Genomic DNA, 17,579 nt, shown 5'->3' with positions numbered 1-17,579 from the left:
GCTGCGAAGTGAGTGCGGAGTTCCGATCCGCGGTTCCGTATTCTCCGCGAGGGGAGCGGCCGGAGACGAACGAAGCGCATGACAGACCGAAAAGAAGTGCTGTTTTATCCAAATGTTGATTGGTGGTGCCCAATACACGGGCCCGGCGGTGCATCTTGCAATCCTGTTTCGTTCTTAAATGTTTTGAGTGTGACAACGAGGAAGGTGGGAGCATTATCTAAGTAACAGTTTAAAAGTTTCGGTATATTTGCGGTGGTGTTTGGTCAGTTTCCCAAGTATCGGGGGAGGGGGGGCTGACTGATTATCAAAGCGGTAGAACGGAGAGCCACTTCTTTGGTGGTTCGGGCCTGAGCCCTGGGAATTTGGTAAGAAGGGGGAGAGCGAATTTATTTAGGCCTCAATACCTTTTAAACCCCCATCTTGATGGATACACAGGAGTGATTCCTTGTTTTGTGTAGGCTTACTAACAAAGTGCATGAGAAAAATTAGCATTCGGCTTGAAATTCGGCCTTGTTGAAATGTAAATTTTGTGGAAAAGGTGGTATTGTTTGTCTAGAAGACGGAAGGCTGAGTGCTTCAGGTGTTTTTCCGAAGTCCTGTGGATTTATGATTGGAACGGGGCTCATTAATAATCTGAAATAGTGAAGTTTGTATGTGGAGTTTAATCCCAGAGAATTGGGACATTTGAGAAGACTAGGAAAACATAGTAAAAACCTGCAATAAAAAGGTTTGCGTGGAAATTGAAACAAGGGACAGTAATTAATATAAATAAATAAAAGGGAATGGGAAATCAAGGAAATGGGTAATATCCAAAACAAAGACGTTTTAAAGAAAGCCTCCTTGGGTGTATATTGGCACATTGCAAGGATATTGTCGGAAGGGGGAGTGGGGGGGGGCGCGGAAAGCAAGAGGATTTCCACTAAGTATTGCAATCAATTGTGGCCACTATATAAACTAAATGGCCACTTTATGGATCAATCGACTATAACAGTGTCTTGCAATTAATGTTGTTTTTGAGGAGAGAAGGAAAATAGGATGAAATGTTGTATACTGATATGTTGTTTCAGCATCTTGGAGGGAAAAGGTATGGAATTAAGTTGGTCCCTGACTGAGCCTTTGGTGTTGGCATTAGAAAAGTACAGGCTGGAGGAAGATAAAGGAAGTGTTAAAAGGGTTGTTGAAGGTGTTAAAGGCTGTGTGGCATGTGAAGATAAAGGAAGTGTTAAAAGGGTTGTTGAAGGTGTTAAAGGCTGTGTGGCATGTAGTATTTAACAGAGCTGTTTGAAGTTGAATGAGCAGGGGAAGAGGATGTAGGAATGTTAATAGTTCCGCCTCAACCCGAGGCTGAGATCTCAAAATCGCGGTGTGAGCCCTCTGGGGCGGAGGGACCATGATGGGTCCGGGAGAGAGTTGTCATGGAAACAGAAAAGCAGCTAACTCTTAAAACAACCTGAGTTCATGTGTGAGCTCAGATTGCCAATGGGACCGCTCAGGGAACTTTCAACCATTGCATTCCCCTGACCGACCCCCCCCCCCCAGACCCTTACCACCCCGGAAATTATGTAAATACCAAAATCTGGTTAAATTGGGAATTGAGAATCTGTTCCAACAAGGTCCAAAAGAAAACCCTATGGAATTTTTGAATTTTTGGACCAACTTTGAAATGCAATGGAAAAAAAAAAAAAAAAGACAGAAAATTTGGACCTGGCTTCAGAAAACAAACAGAGGCAATTGGCTAGCCTCTTTCTAGGGCAATCGGCCCCTGATATCAGAAAGAATTTGTCTTAGGCTGCAGGATAAACTTACAACAGTCAGAAATGACGGGGACCTGGGGCATCTACCCTAGCAGGTCCACTAGTTGAAATAAAGCTAGGAAACGAAGAGAGAGGCTTGAATTTTTGTTGTTGTTGGTTACAGGAGCTTCTTTCTCTGTGTTAATTAGTCTGTAAATGTAAGAGGAGCAACATATTCAGTGTTAAATAGTTTAAAAGGACGATTGGGAACTAAGACAACTACAATAATTGGAGCCACAGGGAAGGAGGAGGAACGGCCATTCTTACAACCCCTTGATTTGCGTTTTGGGGGTAAGGAACTAACCCATGAATTTTTGTATGTACCAGAATGCCCGATTCCACTCTTGGGACGGGATCTATTAGCTAAATTAGATGCAACAATAACCTTTGAGGATGGAGAATTAATAATGAAGGTACCTGAGTCCAAAGTAGGACAAATCCTAATGATCAAAGATAAACCCTTTGTTAATATTCCAAGAGAAGTAGAAAATGCAGTTATACCAACAGTATGGGAAACAGATATACCAGGGAAGTCGAAACTGGCACAACCGGTAAAGGTGGAATTAAAGGAAGGAGCCAAACCTGTTCGAATCAAACAATATCCACTTAAGATAGAAGCTAGGCAGGGGACAGTGAAAATTATTGACAAATTTCTCAAACATCAGATTCTGGAAGAATGTAAATCGGAATACAATACTCCAATTTTTCCAGTAAGGAAGCCGAATGGTGAGTATAGATTGGTACAAGATCTTAGAGCAATAAATGAAATAACAAAGGACATTCACCCGGTAGTGGCTAATCCTTACACATTGTTAACATCTGTGAGAGAGATATATAAATGGTTTACTGTGATAGATTTAAAGGATGCCTTCTTTTGCATACCTCTTGATAAAGATAGTAGAAAATTATTTGCCTTCAAATGGGAAAACATATTGAAGTTTTTGTACCACATATGGTAACAACTGTTTTAGAACAAAAGGGGGGCCACTGGTTATCACCCAGCCGAATGATGAAATATCAGGCAATACTAACTGAACAAGATGACGTAACCTTGAAAACAACTAACCTGTTAAATTCAGCAGTATTTCTAGGAACTGTTCCAGAAGAAGGACCGTTGGAACACAATTGTGTGGAAATAATCGAACATACCCATGCGAGCCGCGAGGATTTGAAGGATGTACCCCTTGAAAGGTATGACTGGGAACTTTTTACTGATGGTAGTAGGTTTGCGGAGAATGGAACACGATATGCAGGGTATGCAGTAACAACCCTGAAGACAGTAATCGAAGCAAAACCTTTACCACCTGAAACATCAGCACAGCGAGCGGAACTGATAGCCCTACCTCGAGCACTGGAACTGAGTAAAGGGAAGATGGTAAATATTTGGACAGATTCAAAGTATGCTTTTGGAGTAGTCCATGTTCATGGAGCATTATGGAAAGAAAGAGGGCTGTTGTCCTCACAAGGAGCCAATATAAGATATCAAGAGGAGGTGTTAAATTTGATAAATGCGGTACAAAAACCAAAACAAGTGGCTATTATGCACTGTAAAGCTCATCAAGGAGGAACCTTGAAAATATCAGAAGGGAATCGGCTGGCAGATCGAGCAGCTCGACAAATTGCTCGGGAGGTGTGGAATGTAATGGCTTTGGTACCACTCAAGGTAGGCCCCACTTGTCTTAATCTTCCCAAGGAACCAAGATATTCACTAGAGGATGAGAAATTAGCACATCTCCTAAAGGCCCGAAAGAACTCTGATGGACGGTATGTAACTGCTGTGGGCCAGGTAGTAATACCCCCCTTGGTGATGCGAGAAATACTTCAGACAAGACATAATGAGTGTCACTGGGGTGCAGAGGCAATGGTAACATTTTAAAACGTAGCATTATCTCTACACATATGTTAACAATGGCAAAATCAGTAATGTCAAAGTGTGAGATTTGTCTGAAAAATAATCCAGTAGCAAGAAAACATGCTGAAATGGGAAGAGTTAGAGTAGGAATAGAACCAGGAGATTACTGGCAAGTTGATTTTGTAGAGTTACCTAGGACTAGGGGATATAGGTATTTGTTAGTAGGGGTTGACACCTTTTTCAGATGGCCAGAAGCCCTTCCCTGTCGCACCAATCAAGCTAAAGAGACAGTAAAATAGTTACTGCGGGAAACCATTCCGAGGTTTGGGGTACCATTAGGAATATCCTCGGATAGGGGACCCCACTTTGTTGCATCTGTGGTTAAAGACGTAAGTCGGCTATTAGGAATTTCTTGGAATTTACATACTGCATGGAGACCCCAATCTAGTGGACAGGTAGAAAGGATGAACCAAACTCTAAAGGGACAGATCAGTAAAATCTGCCAGGAAGCCAAAATACAATGGCCACAAGCTTTGCCTATAGCCTTACTGAGAATAAGGATAAAGCCAAGGAATGGAATGTCAGTAAGCCCATACGAGATTATGTGTGGAAAGCCTTATGAATCCCCAGAACCAAATCCTAATATGCATATAACAGGGAGCCAGGATGTTTATAATTATGTATTGTCTCTTGGTAAAACTTTAGCTCAACTTCAAAGTGTTCTGGTGTGGAACCGACCGTTGGCACTGGAAAATCCTGTCCACGACATTCAGCCAGGTGACCGAGTGTACATTAAAAACTGGAATGAAGAACCCCTGAGAGAACGGTGGGCCGGACCTTATCAAGTATTATTGACTACTTTTACAGCTGTAAAGGTTAGAAGGGGTGGATGCTTGGATTCATTATACTTGGGTGAAAAAGGTTCCCGAATTTTGGTCAGTGCGAGCAATCGGAGATACAAAACTACAGATGAAGCGCGTATAACCATACAATGTTGGGGTTCTTAACAACAGTAACGATAACAGTAATTGTTTTGTGTAAATACCTTGTAATTGGGTTCCTAGAAATACCAGAAAAATATAAGAAAGAGGAAATATTCAGAGGAGAAAATGTTACTTTGGAATGTGGAATGCACAACAGTAAACCAATAACAATTAGCTCTCTACAGGTGGTCTGGGAAAAAAATAAATGACTCCGGACAGAGCCAGGAAATATACGTAGACACAACTAGGGACAATACAGGATTGAAGGCTGGATGGGAGGGGAAGGCGTACGTAAGTATAACCATAGAATTGGGCCAACAACTGAGAGGAGCTACCACCTTAACCCTGTTTAGTGTTACTAAAGTCAACAAAGGAAACTACCGGTGCGTGGTAACACATGAAAATAGCACAGATTACGGGATAAGAGAGATATTGGTATATCCGAAATTGGATAAAGGAATATTGGTAGCCCACTGAAAAGGATCTAGAAGAAAAAGAGAGGGCCAGGCACCATGGACACAAGTGGTACAGATCCCACCTAGGCAACCATCAGAGAATTTACTGGTAGGATTGATTAAAGATTTTGCCATAATGAAAGGAACTGATAGAATTACTGCTTGTTTGCCCATCCCAAAAGCAACGGGGGACCCGCTTGAGTGGGGTATAATAACCACCTGCCACTGCCCCAAGTAAAAGGAAATGAAACAATTCAATGTAAAGAAGTGAAAGTTCTAGAGAGGATAAATGTTACACAATACTATAGGAAACTGAGCCCCCAACATCAAGGTCTGAATGTGAAAAGAAGAAGAACTACCATTTCATAACGATAGGCAGATTTAAGAATGTGGGACAGTGTTATTACGATGAACTACGTGTAGTAGAAGGAGTTAGAGAAAAGATTGTTTGGGAATGTCAAGAGAAAAATGAGCCAAAAGGAATGAAAGGGTGGGATAGTGATTGGACAGTAAGTTTATTGCAGAAATTCCAGTATGGAGGGAATACATCATGGTGTATTAAATGGCAGGGAAAGCAGAATGGAACTGATCAGTTTTATACAGTAAGCTGGGTTGACAGTAGTGGTAGACAAGAGTCAACAAAGCTTGGTGGACTTGTGAGAAGAAATATACTTGCGACAGTAATAATGAAGATGTTGAGCACTTACTTCCGGTATTGATAGCTCTTAGGGCAGGATGTGCTTGCCGAGGAATTAAGTACAATTCGGAAAGAAATAGCCAGGCTAGTCAAGTCGCAGTGGGTTGTAGCTATAGTACCATAAAAAGTCCAGGACAATTTGTATGGGCAGCCAGTAATGGAACTTGGACTACACACCCGCCGATAGATGGGGAAGTAAAAGAAAGAACTCTAGGACTCCCTCCCCACACTGCGTCCAATATGGAAAAAGTCTCCTTTTAAGGGAAAGTTGGAAACCCTACAAATTAGTAGGGCAAAAAGAAGTTTAGAAGAAGGGGCAGATGAAGATATATGGCATGAACCCTCGGATGGAGTAAAATTCAATTGGGCATTAGAACCTCTATTTGCAAAGGTAGCTACTTATCGAAATAGGGAAATGATTTATAAACTTACAGGACAAGTGAGTAGGCACGAGAGCCACAAAAGAAGGCTTTAGAGACCTTAATATCCAACTACAATCTACAACTAAAATGGTGCTACAAAATCGATTGGCATTAGATACACTGTTATTAAAGGAACATGGAGTATGTGGATTTCTAAAAGATCATATTGATCATTGCTGCATCCACATTCCAAATGTGACTATTGATGTAGAACATGACATAGAACAACTGGCTCGAGTGGAACAAGATGCAGAACAGGAAGAGAAAGATATGACAACAAGCTGGTTGGATAAAATTTTTAGCTGATGGAATATTAGTAATTGGGTTAAGTCCTTACTGGAGACAATAATTATATTGGTGATTGTAGGGGTACTAATTTGGTTAACATTTATAATGCTGAAAAGTCTGATTCTAAGGAAGACAACCTGGAACCGGACAGTGATGCAAACTATTGCTCGGCAAATGGAACCACATCCTCAATATCCTCCACTGGCATCTAACGACTTTGGATTTCAGAGAAAGAATCTGAGGAACCCAGGAGGTGAAATGGAATGAAAACCGAATAGACAAGATCAGTTTCAGATCAAGTGAACCCAACCAGAAGAGTGAACGTAACATAAAGCAGAAGTGGTGGACTTATGAAATGTTGTGACAATCCTAATCTTTGTAATTTTCTTGATTCTTAATGATGTAATTTTCCGTGGTTATATTATTGGTGAGCACTGAGTGTAAAATATTTTAGTTAGTTAGTGAAAGCATTTGCCCTCCTCGAAAGGAGTGAAATGCTTTCAAAGGGGGGAAATGTTAGTAATAGAAGAAGAAATAATACAATATTGTTTAGTATGTTACATTTGCGATGTACTGTTCCGAGGCTGCGCTTGGAAGATACAAAATATATGTGCAAGGGAGAATGCACCAATTCATGATGAGGAGTAAGGAGGATTAAAAGAATGCTCAATTTGCAAGACATCTAGATAACTGGGGCTTCTTGGACTCTGGGAACTGGGTCAAACCAACCTTGCGGTTTGGACTGAGACCAAGGGCTCAGAGAGCATGCGTGAAAAGGAAAGGTTAAAAAGTTCAACTCTGATGAAGACATCTTACTTCATCCCGACGACCACCCGGACGACCACCAGAGAGAGAACTAAGAGAACAAATCAGATGAAGTTAGATTTGGGCAGGCATGCCCCTAACTTCCGGCGCCTAATAAAGCACCTTCATATAATCACTTTGTGGATTATGTGTCTTCATGAACGCTAACAATACCAGAGCCACAAGATAAAATACCACAAAAAAATGGTAAAAGCTTACTTAAATCTGCATCTTTGCAGCAACTGTATTGCTGAGTTTCCTTTCTGCTCAGATTCTTGTAGGCTTGGTCAATCTTCTGTATTCAAATGAGCAACATTCCTGTTTGTCTCTCTGATTGTACAGCAGAAAATTGTGTTTTATTTTTTTTTCTACATTTCCAAAAGGCATGTTTGTAATAACGAACCTGAAACCTATGAATCTGATGTGTTATGGAATTCTGCTATTTTTTTACTATACACTTCCTATAAGAAGGAGGACAAGGTAAGATTGGAACAGATACAGTCTGGATGTACATATCTGGATGGATTTTTTAATAAAAAAAATATAAATTGGAAGCTAATTGCACCAAAGCCTACACTGATACTCTCGGCTGTGCTTGGTTGGGGTCAAACCCTGAAATTCCTCACAGAGCCGTAACAAGGAGGATTGGCTTCACCCCAAATATTAGCAGCAAGCATCCTACAGGCTGGGCTTTTCGGGGCAGGCATCGCACAGCTCTGCATCTCCTGCAGTCTTTGAAAGGAGATGGAAAGGTTCTTTCTGGCAAACCCACTTGTGGTCGCTTTCACAGCCATCATCTTCCAGCCTCTTGTCTCTGAAGGTCGCACAGCCATTCTCTGAATTCCGAAGGGAACTGAACCTGCAAAGCAAAACCATCAGCACCCAAAAGCAGCTCCTTTTCCTCTTGGGGGAGGGGGCATTGGGAGCTTCTCCCCCAGCCTGTCTCACTGGGCTCCAGGTGGCTTCTTGCTGCAGGCTTGCCCAGATGCGCATGCACATTGCTGTGCTTGCACTAACATCTGGCTCCTTCCTCCACTGGAGCATGCCCAGGGCATTGAAACCACGTTGGCTGCATAGGTGTGATGAGATGTTGGGTTAGAGTCCTCCGTACAGCCAACTTTAGGGCTATAAAGCCTTGCTGGGGGATTACAAGGCTGTTGCAGACACCAAATATTGGAGATCTTGGGGCTGAAATGGGTCAAAGCTGCTCCACACACCGCGGGTTGCAGCTGTACTCACGTGGTGGCATCGAAGGAGGAGTTGTCCACCCATTTCCATGTGTAGTTGGATGCCTTTAATCCGATCCACACTGTTAGCTTCTCCTTGCTGCCCTGCAGGATCCTCTCATTTAAGTGCTCCTGGGAAATGGGAGAGGAGCGGTGGCTTCCGGGGGCCTTCAGCAAGAGGCTCGTTGGGGTGCAAAGCCGGCTTTTTGAACCCATTTGGTTCATCCTCAAAGAGACGGGCCCTAAACACCACCCATGCCTTGGGTGCTGCCTCGCTGCCTGCTCTGAAGGCAGCTCAGTGGGTGGAAAGAGCTTAAATTCAGAGCCTGAGACACCAAAGGCTCCCCCCGAGCTCCGTGTCCCTCCTTCCTCCCGTGCCAAAGGTGGGAAGAGGCCTCCAAAGCCCTTTAGGTGGTGATTCAGCCCCATTCCCACCCCTTAGCACGAGGTGGCTCGGAGCTACCAAGCCTCCTGCCGCCACCCAGCAGCTCCGGGGCCGTGTTTGCCCCTCTACCCACCAAAACCAAGGACTTTTGGGTCCTTTTCAAGCCTTCTCCACTCTGCACTTACCATATCGGCGGTGTTTCGGAGCACGGCCAGATGGGACCCCCGACTTTCGCAGTCTTTTTTGCCTTGCATCCAAGTCCCACTCGATTTGGGAACCTGGTAGCACTGGTCCCCAAAAAGCTGCCAAGACTGGGGGCACAGCTTGCAGCCCCCGTGGCCTGGAGAGGAGACGGAGCTGTGAGAAACCCCAAAAAGTGCTCGAGGTCTCGCTCAACCAAGCCAAGAGGCACCGGGGAGTGGGGCTCTCTATTTTTCCTGCCCGCTTTTCCCACCCATACACCACGAGGAGGACCATGGTGGGGCAAGCTCGGTGAAGGCGGAGAGGTGCCTTCTCCTCCTGGAGGCCCACAGAGGCTGGAGATGATCAGCAAAACGAGCTCTTCCTCGCCATGATCATCGACAGCAAGCCAGGCTCGTAGCCCCCCGGGGGCACCCATCCCACCCCGGGGACCCCCCCGGGGAAGGGGTTACCTGCAGAGCCGTTCCAGCGGCAGACGTAGCGCAGCAGGGAGCGAATCACGCACGCATCCGTCCTGCTCCTTCCCCCGGCCTCGCTCTTGCTCTGCAGAGCACTCGGAGGCATTGGCGCCTTCTGAAAAACTTGGAGGCAAAATTTTGGGGTGAGATTGAGGGTGTTTGGCGGCAACACTGTGAAAACCGAGCAGGGCTGAGTTGGGTTCCCCGAGCTATTGTGCAACCTCCTTTTTTGGTCATGATTGCACCCAACTTCTTCAATAGCATAAAAATGTTACTTGTGTCCTCCACCCTTGTTTTAAAAGCCTTTTTTTTGTGGTTTTTGTTTGTTGGTTCGATTTCAGAGGGGATTTACTCTTGTTGGATGCGTCCCGTGGCATCCGCATGGGGCAAAATTGTCCCCATCCAAATGGAGATGGTTGCTGGGATAAAACCCTGACCTCCCCTGGGGAAAAAAAAAAAAAAAAAAACAACAATTTCCCTTGTGCTTGCTTGGGTTTTACTCACCCTGCACGCTGAGCACTGCCAGCAGCACCAGCAGCACCACGTGGCTCAATCCACTCAGCTTCAGGAGGACTCCGTGCCACCGTGGGCACGCGGCGGAAGCTGAAAGAGGCCATGGTTTTGTTCAGAAAGTACTTTCTTGTAAATTAAAATTTCAATACAGTGAAATGAAATGAAATGAAATAATATTAAATAAATCAATAAAATAAATAAATTAATTAATACATATGAAATAGTAAAATATAATAAAATATAATGAAATATAATGAAATAATAAAATAAAATAGAGCCCCTCTGTTTGAGCAGAACTTGACAGCTGCTTTGCTACCTCCACAAAAAACAAAAAACCAAGTGAAAACCCAACGATCGCAACCTTCTCTTTGCATCTCCCACCACAGCACCCTCCTTGCGTGGGTCCCACTGCTCAACGTGGGGAAGCTTTGGCTGGAGCAAAGCCTCCAGGAGCTTAGAGGGGACAGGGAGAAGCTGGGCTGCGGTTTCCCAGTTACACCAGTGGGTACCACACAGCAACGTTATGATTCTAGAAAATGGGGGTGTACTGCCCAGCACTTTGCCGTGCAAGGGGGTACCATACAGCAGACGTCCCCCAAATGCTTCCTTTCTCTCTCCTTTCTCACACTTCATCCATCTCCAGCCCTCACAGAGCAATGGAACCACCTCTCTGCCATCTCCTCTGCTTGCTCATGTTCCCAATTCCGGTGCAAAAACCATTTTTGTTCCACGATACCGAGCTTAGCCCAAGGACGTGTGCACAGCATGAGTTCGTCGCCTGTCCTGCTCAGACACTGAACGCTGAGAGGGTCACTTGTTTTGTACACATTATTCATAGTAGTGCTATTACCATTATTATTCTTTTCCTTTCTTTTCTGTCCTAATAAACTGTCTCTATCTCAACCCGCAGGCTTCATTTTTTTTTCTGATTCTCTCCCCCATCCCAGAGAGGGGGGGAATGGTGTGATCGAACCCAGCCTGGTGCTGACCCCCCTGTCTTGAGGTCTTTCGTGGCAGGTCCTGCAGTCAGGGGAAGGGACACAAAAGGAGAAGTGGGGGGGCCCGAGAGCATCTGTCCCCCCAATCCCCTGTCCTGGGGGGTGCCCAAAGTCCCTCTGCTCCTCTTCTTCAGGGCAAAAGGGTTTTGGGGGATGCAGCCGAGCCCGACGGCGGCAGGATGGGAGCGAAATGGGGGCACCAGCAGCCAGCGTCTGCGTGCCGGGGGTTGTCCAAAAATCACAGGCAAGCGTCCCCCCCCCAAGCTCCCTCTCAGTTTCCCCAGCTTGAACGACTCTCTGCGACCCCAAGAGCTGCGCCACCCCGGTTCTTCCCCCGCCAAGCAATCGCCACCCGGGGTATCCTCTCGCCACCACAAACCCGTGGTGGGGACGGAGGACTGGACCCCGCTACCTGCGTCCCGGAGGGGTCCCGGCCTCTCCGCAGCACCCCGCTTGCATCGCCTGTCCAAGGCCATGTAGCCATCCTCATCCTCCATGGCGTGGAGGAGTCGGGAGGACACGCGGCAGGCGGAGGGGACGCGACGGGGTCCGGAGGACAGGAAACCAAAACGCTCAGAGCTGCACTGGTGAAGTGCGAACCAGCGACGGGGCCGGAGCTTCCTGCCACAGCTCTCGGCCGTTCAATGCCCCTGAAAGCTTTTGGGGTCACCAGCACCCTCGCCTGGTGTCCAGGGGAGGGGCACAAGGTCCTCCTGCCTCCTCCAGGCTCATGGCCCACCCTTTTGTATCTTTTATTGTTTTACCCCATCCTTGTGTGGGCCCTCCTATTCTAAGGAGGGGCAGTGAGAGAGCGGTTGTGGTGGAATTCAGCTGCCTAGGAAGGTAAAACCAACACAAAGCGTTTGTGTCCCTGGTTTTGAGGTCAGAACTGAAGGTCGATGACTAAGGGGGGAACCATGAGATGCAAGAGATGCTGGCTAACGTCAGAGCTGAACGTGACCCAAACCTTACGGACCAGACCTGGGGCTGCTGTTCTCCACAGCAGATGGCAGAGCATCGACAACACCACGCTCTGTGTGTGTCTGAGCTGTGTCTGCGCTGTGCCAAAGCTTTCTCCTTTCCTCTGTGTCCCCCGGAGGAGCACAGCTGGGACAATTGACCCAAACCACCAGAAACCACGCTCCTCGTCCCCTCGAGTTCAGGAGCTGGGGAGCCCGTTGCAGTGCGTGACAACCCTCTCGGTGAAGAACCTCTTCCTGCTGTCCAGCCTGAACCTCCCCTGTCTCAGCTTGACTCCATTCCCTCGGGTCCTATCGCTAGTCACTAAAGAGAATAGAAGGGTGCCTGCCCCTCCTTTCCCCCTTGTGAGGAAGCTGTAGGCTGTGATGAGGTCTCCCTTCAGCCTCCTCCTTTCCAGGTTAAACAGGCCAAGTGACCTCGGCCGCTCCTCATATGTCTTCCCCTCTAGGACCCGGGGAGCTACAGGCCTGTCAGCCTGGCCTCGGTGCCAGGAGAGGTGGTGGATGCAACAGGTCATCTTGAATGCAATCACACGTGCAAGACCACCAGGGGATCAGGCCGAGTCGGCATGGGTTCATGAAAGGCAACCATGCCTGACCAACCTCATCCCCCGCTACGACCGGGTGACCCGCCTGGCGGATGAGGGAAAGGCCGTTGGCGTAGTCTGCCTAGACTTCAGCAAGGCCTTTGGCATGGTCTCCCACAGCATTCTTCTGGAGAAGCTGCGTGCCCAGGTGGCCACGAAGGCCAGCGGCATCCTGGCCTGTAGCAGGAATGGTGCAGCCAGCAGGAGCAGGGAGGTGATCGTCCCCCTGTGCTCTGCGCTGGTGAGGCTGCACCTCGAGTGCTGTGTTCAGTTTTGGGCCCCGCACTTCATGAAAGACACCTCAATACCTCACGATGGTGAAGGGCCTGGAACAGAAGTTCTGTGAGGAGTGGCTGAGGGCACTGGGGTTGTTCAGTCTGGAGAAGAGGAGGCTCAGGGGAGACCTTATGGCTCCCTACAACTACCTGAAAGGAAGGTGTGGGAAGCTGGGGGTCGGCCTCTTCTCATAGATAATTAGTGGTAGGATCTGAAGGAAAGTCGCCCCAGGGGAGGTTCAGGTTAGAAATGAGGAGACATTTCATCTCAGAAAGAGCGGTCAGGCATTGGAAATGGTTCCCCAGGGAGGTGGTGGAGTCACCGTCCCTGGGGGTGTTTAAGGAAAGGTTGGACGTGGTGCTTAGGGACGTGGTTTAGTGGGTGACGTTGGTGGTAGGGGGACACATGGACGAGCTGGTCTTGGAGGTCCTTTCCAACACTAATGATTCTGTAATTCTATGACAGTGTTGTGTTTGCCCCACGTTGGGCACCAAAAGGACTGTTGTGTTTTAACCCAGCCGGCAGCTCAGCACCACACAGCCATTCGCTCACCTTCCCTCCTCCCTCTCTCTGGGATCGGGCAGAGAATCAGAAAAAAAATGAAAGCCTGTGGGTTGAGATAGAGACAGTTTATTAGGACAGAAAAGAAAGGATAATAATAATAATAATAATGGTAATAGTGCTACTACTACTAATGTATACAAAACAAGCGATGCACAATGCAATTGCTCACCACCCGCTGACCGATGCCCTCCGAGAAGCCAGTCCCCCGACACCGGCCAGCCACATCAGCGAGGTATCACCATCGTTCTCCTCCTACATCCCAAACACAGCACCATAGCAGCTACAGAGCGAGCACCGGGTGAGCATGTTTGGACTGAGAGCGAGTGACCTTGAGGCTCTGCCAAGAGGGCTGGCTCCGGCAGCCTCGTGGGGATGTTGCCACCTGCCGTTTCCATCAAGCAACACCACTTGCTTGCAAGACATCGCTTGCCTACAAGTCACCCCCAGAAGCTTTTTCTATTCACCTTTTCAATCAGACTATATATATATATATATATATAAAAATATTTATTTTCATATATTTAAATAAAACATGTTTACGTATCACAGAATCATAGAATGGCCTGAGTTGAAAAGCACCTTAAAGATCATCTGGTTTCAACCCCCCAGCTCCGGGCAGGGATGCCAACCACTAGAGCAGGTTCTTCTCCCTCCCAAAAGGTGGCCCAGCTGAGGTGCATTTACACCCTCCGTGCGACTAGAGACGACCCCCTAGCAACGCAGCCGCAGTACACCACATTTAGGGAGCAATTTGCAATGCCAAGGGGTGTCCGGGATGAGGGGCATATATTCCTTATATTCCTCCCACTGGGTTTCTTCAATAAAAAAAAGAGAAGGTTGCTATCCTTCCTCTTTTGTCAACAGCAAAACATTTAAAACAGAAGTTCAAGCGCCAACCAGGGAGGTTTTGACTTCTTTAGCCTTATCGGTCAAGAGAGGACTATTTCTGAAGGCGTTCCTGCTCCAACAGCCCTTTGCAGGCTGAGTGCTGCCCCTCCGTCGCTGTTACGTGACGCTGCTGCTGCAACAGCCCTTGACAGGCTGAGTGCTGCCCCTCCCTCGCTCATACAGGACGCTGCTCAACGAACAGGATGACATAAGCCACGAGGAGCAGAGAGGCTGCTGTTAGGGTAAGTCCACATCTGAGCAGAAAAATTTGGGGCCATCTGAGCAAGCAACGCTCGGCTAGGGGCTGAAATGGGGAGGAAAAGAGTAGCCACCCAGGGCGGGTTTCCATCTTCTTTCTTTCTTTTTTTCCTTAAGATTTTTTTTGTTCCTTTGCCCTCTCCCGTTTTTCCAGCCTCTTTGTCTCTTTCTCGCCTTTCTTTTTGCGTTTGCGCTGTTTTTTTCTTTCTCCTCTCATTCTCTCCCTTTCTTAATGCCAAAACTGCGCATCCAGTGAGCTTGCATGCCACTCGTGTTTGTGTGAGAAGAGCCAAAAAAAAAACCCACGTTGCCCAAATTGTTCCTTTTCAGCTGGCTTTATTGAAGCTTCTGTTGCCTCCAGGGCTGTGTGAATTTTCTTGCAGATATTTAGAACTCCTATGGTTTTTTTTAATCTGTTTTTAAACATTTCCATCTGTTTTTTTGTTTTGTTTTGTTTGTTTGTTTGTTTGTTCTGTTTGTTTCTTTGGGAGGGCTTTCCCAGTCTCTCTTCTAGCTAAAGCAGCTGGCTGCTTTCTTTGTGCTTTTTCTGGGAGGGAATGAAAAGAAGAATAAAGGTGAAAGAATAGTATTAATCAGTAGAATTAATAATCTGGGGGGAGCTGCAGTAAAAAAGCAGACTGGGGAGAAGAGGGATAAAACCTGGGTACAAGCTCAGGCTGCTTTGAGCCTGCAGGGTTCAAAACCCTGTGTGCTTTTTTCAAGGGAATTTTGGTTAATTTTACAATTGTTACAAAATGGAAGCCTAACCAAAAGAAGATGAGAATTTCTTCTCTTGGAATGGAGAAACAAAATCGTGGTTTACTATCGGTTTACTTTTTGGTCTCAGAAACTGACATTTTTGGTTTTCAAAGCAGTGCTCAGTTGGGTTTGGGTGGTTTTAGCTCACGCCAGCCAACTTTGAAGCTGAGCCAGGCTTTGTCCTACGGAGTTTGGGGTACCTGCAGCCCACCCTTATTACCACTTTTTATTCCCCCCTGCCAAACTGAATCCTAAAACATCTTCCAAAACACTATTTCCCCGCATGACCCCTAGCACTGAATTTTCCTCCTGCAATTTTTCCCTGCGTGCTGCTGTATTCGCTCGAAACCAAATCCTTTCTCCTCCTCAAGAGCTTATTGCTAGAACTTTATTGCTACAGCAAACCTGTCAGCCAGGTGTGGCAAAATCCTTGCTTCTTGATTGTTTTCCACCAGCAGTGACAAAGTACATGGCACAAGAGTTGCTTTGTTTGAACAGCGGACAGCACATCCTTTGCTCAGAAAAGATTGCAGGGGGAACTGGCATAATGGGTGTTTGGGAACCAAGAATGTCAGCAAGGCCAGCTGCTGACATATTTACATGTGTACACCAGTTTTTTTCTCAAATTCAGCTTCCCTCTTGCTTGCTGGGCTGAAGCCACTTCGGGGAGGGCATCATGTCCCAGACACTTAACTCCCTTTGAGCTTTGAGTGCTGATAGGCAGTATTTTTCTTTTAATTTCTTTTGGGATTTAAAGTCAGTTTAAACATCTGTCTTTTTCTTTCTTTTCTCTTTTTCTTGCTCCATTTCTTTCTCTCTTTTCCTTCTCTCTTTCTTTCTTAATCTTGTCCTTCCTTCTCCCCTTCCTTCTCCCCGTCCTTCCTTCTCCCCGTCCTTCCTTCTCCCCGTCCTTCCTTCTCCCCGTCCTTCCTTCTCCCCGTCCTTCCTTCTCCCCGTCCTTCCTTCTCCCCGTCCTTCCTTCTCCCCGTCCTTCCTTCTCCCCGTCCTTCCTTCTCCCCGTCCTTCCTTCTCCCCGTCCTTCCTTCTCCCCGTCCTTCCTTCTCCCCGTCCTTCCTTCTCCCCGTCCTTCCTTCTCCCCGTCCTTCCTTCTCCCCGTCCTTCCTTCTCCCCGTCCTTCCTTCTCCCCGTCCTTCCTTCTCCCCGTCCTTCCTTCTCCCCGTCCTTCCTTCTCCCCGTCCTTCCTTCTCCCCGTCCTTCCTTCTCCCCGTCCTTCCTTCTCCCCGTCCTTCCTTCTCCCCGTCCTTCCTTCTCCCCGTCCTTCCTTCTCCCCGTCCTTCCTTCTCCCCGTCCTTCCGTCTCCCCGTCCTTCCGTCTCCCCGTCCTTCCGTCTCCCCGTCCTTCCGTCTCCCCGTCCTTCCGTCTCCCCGTCCTTCCGTCTCCCCGTCCTTCCGTCTCCCCGTCCTTCCGTCTCCCCGTCCTTCCGTCTCCCCGTCCTTCCGTCTCCCCGTCCTTCCGTCTCCCCGTCCTTCCGTCTCCCCGTCCTTCCGTCTCCCCGTCCTTCCGTCTCCCCGTCCTTCCGTCTCCCCGTCCTTCCGTCTCCCCGTCCTTCCGTCTCCCTCCCCGTCCTTCCGTCTCCCCGTCCTTCCGTCCGTCTTCCCCGTCCTTCCGTCTCCCCGTCCTTCCGTCTCCCCGTCCTTCCGTCTCCCCGTCCTTCCGTCTCCCCGTCCTTCCGTCTCCCCGTCCTTCCGTCTCCCCGTCCTTCCGTCTCCCCGTCCTTCCGTCTCCCCGTCCTTCCGTCTCCCCGTCCTTCCGTCTCCCCGTCCTTCCGTCTCCCCGTCCTTCCGTCTCCCCGTCCTTCCGTCTCCCCGTCCTTCCGTCTCCCCGTCCTTCCGTCTCCCCGTCCTTCCGTCTCCCCGTCCTTCCGTCTCCCCGTCCTTCCGTCTCCCCGTCCTTCCGTCTCCCCGTCCTTCCGTCTCCCCGTCCTTCCGTCTCCCCGTCCTTCCGTCTCCCCGTCCTTCCGTCTCCCCGTCCTTCCGTCTCCCCGTCCTTCCGTCTCCCCGTCCTTCCGTCTCCCCGTCCTTCCGTCTCCCCGTCCTTCCGTCTCCCCGTCCTTCCGTCTCCCCGTCCTTCCGTCTCCCCGTCCTTCCGTCTCCCCGTCCTTCCGTCTCCCCGTCCTTCCGTCTCCCCGTCCTTCCGTCTCCCCGTCCTTCCGTCTCCCCGTCCTTCCGTCT

At 48.0% G+C, this 17,579-nt stretch overlaps 2 protein-coding genes across 5 annotated transcripts in view; one reads left to right on the top strand and one right to left on the bottom strand.

The window, feature by feature from the left end:
- LOC125181876 (C-type lectin domain family 2 member B-like) overlaps nucleotides 1-17,579 on the top strand; it is a 42,345-nt gene that overhangs the window by 1,975 nt on the left and 22,791 nt on the right. For all 4 annotated transcript variants that reach the window (XM_066986866.1, XM_066986865.1, XM_066986863.1 and 1 more), the window contains exon 2: nucleotides 14,403-14,612. The gene's annotated coding sequence lies outside the window, so the exon portion shown is untranslated. The remainder of the gene's footprint in view (nucleotides 1-14,402; nucleotides 14,613-17,579) is intronic.
- LOC136788379 (killer cell lectin-like receptor subfamily B member 1B allele B) lies at nucleotides 7,913-11,817 on the bottom strand. The gene is made up of 6 exons (XM_066986849.1): nucleotides 11,488-11,817; nucleotides 10,069-10,167; nucleotides 9,559-9,687; nucleotides 9,091-9,245; nucleotides 8,534-8,652; nucleotides 7,913-8,153 (listed from the first exon to the last, which is right to left on the bottom strand). Exons 1-6 carry the CDS (start codon nucleotides 11,570-11,572, stop codon nucleotides 7,973-7,975), a joined length of 768 nt encoding a protein of 255 aa, XP_066842950.1. The 5' UTR covers nucleotides 11,573-11,817; the 3' UTR covers nucleotides 7,913-7,972.

Source organism: Anser cygnoides, chromosome 35 (genome assembly GCF_040182565.1).
Source record: "Anser cygnoides isolate HZ-2024a breed goose chromosome 35, Taihu_goose_T2T_genome, whole genome shotgun sequence".
Taxonomy (NCBI): Eukaryota; Metazoa; Chordata; class Aves; order Anseriformes; family Anatidae; genus Anser; species Anser cygnoides.
Note: the sequence above shows the minus strand (reverse complement) of the source record. Positions and strands in the feature narration are given on the sequence as shown.

Excerpts from the sequence above, each read along its gene's own strand:
- LOC136788379 (XM_066986849.1), bottom strand. The coding sequence starts at position 11,572 with ATGGAGGATGAGGATGGCTACATGGCCTTGGACAGGCGATGCAAGCGG. Across the intron at positions 8,653-9,090 it reads TCCGAAACACCGCCGATATG|GAGCACTTAAATGAGAGGAT; the intron begins GTAAGTGCAGAG and ends CCCATTTCCCAG. Across the intron at positions 8,154-8,533 it reads TCCTCCTTCGATGCCACCAC|GTTCAGTTCCCTTCGGAATT; the intron begins GTGAGTACAGCT and ends TTTGCTTTGCAG.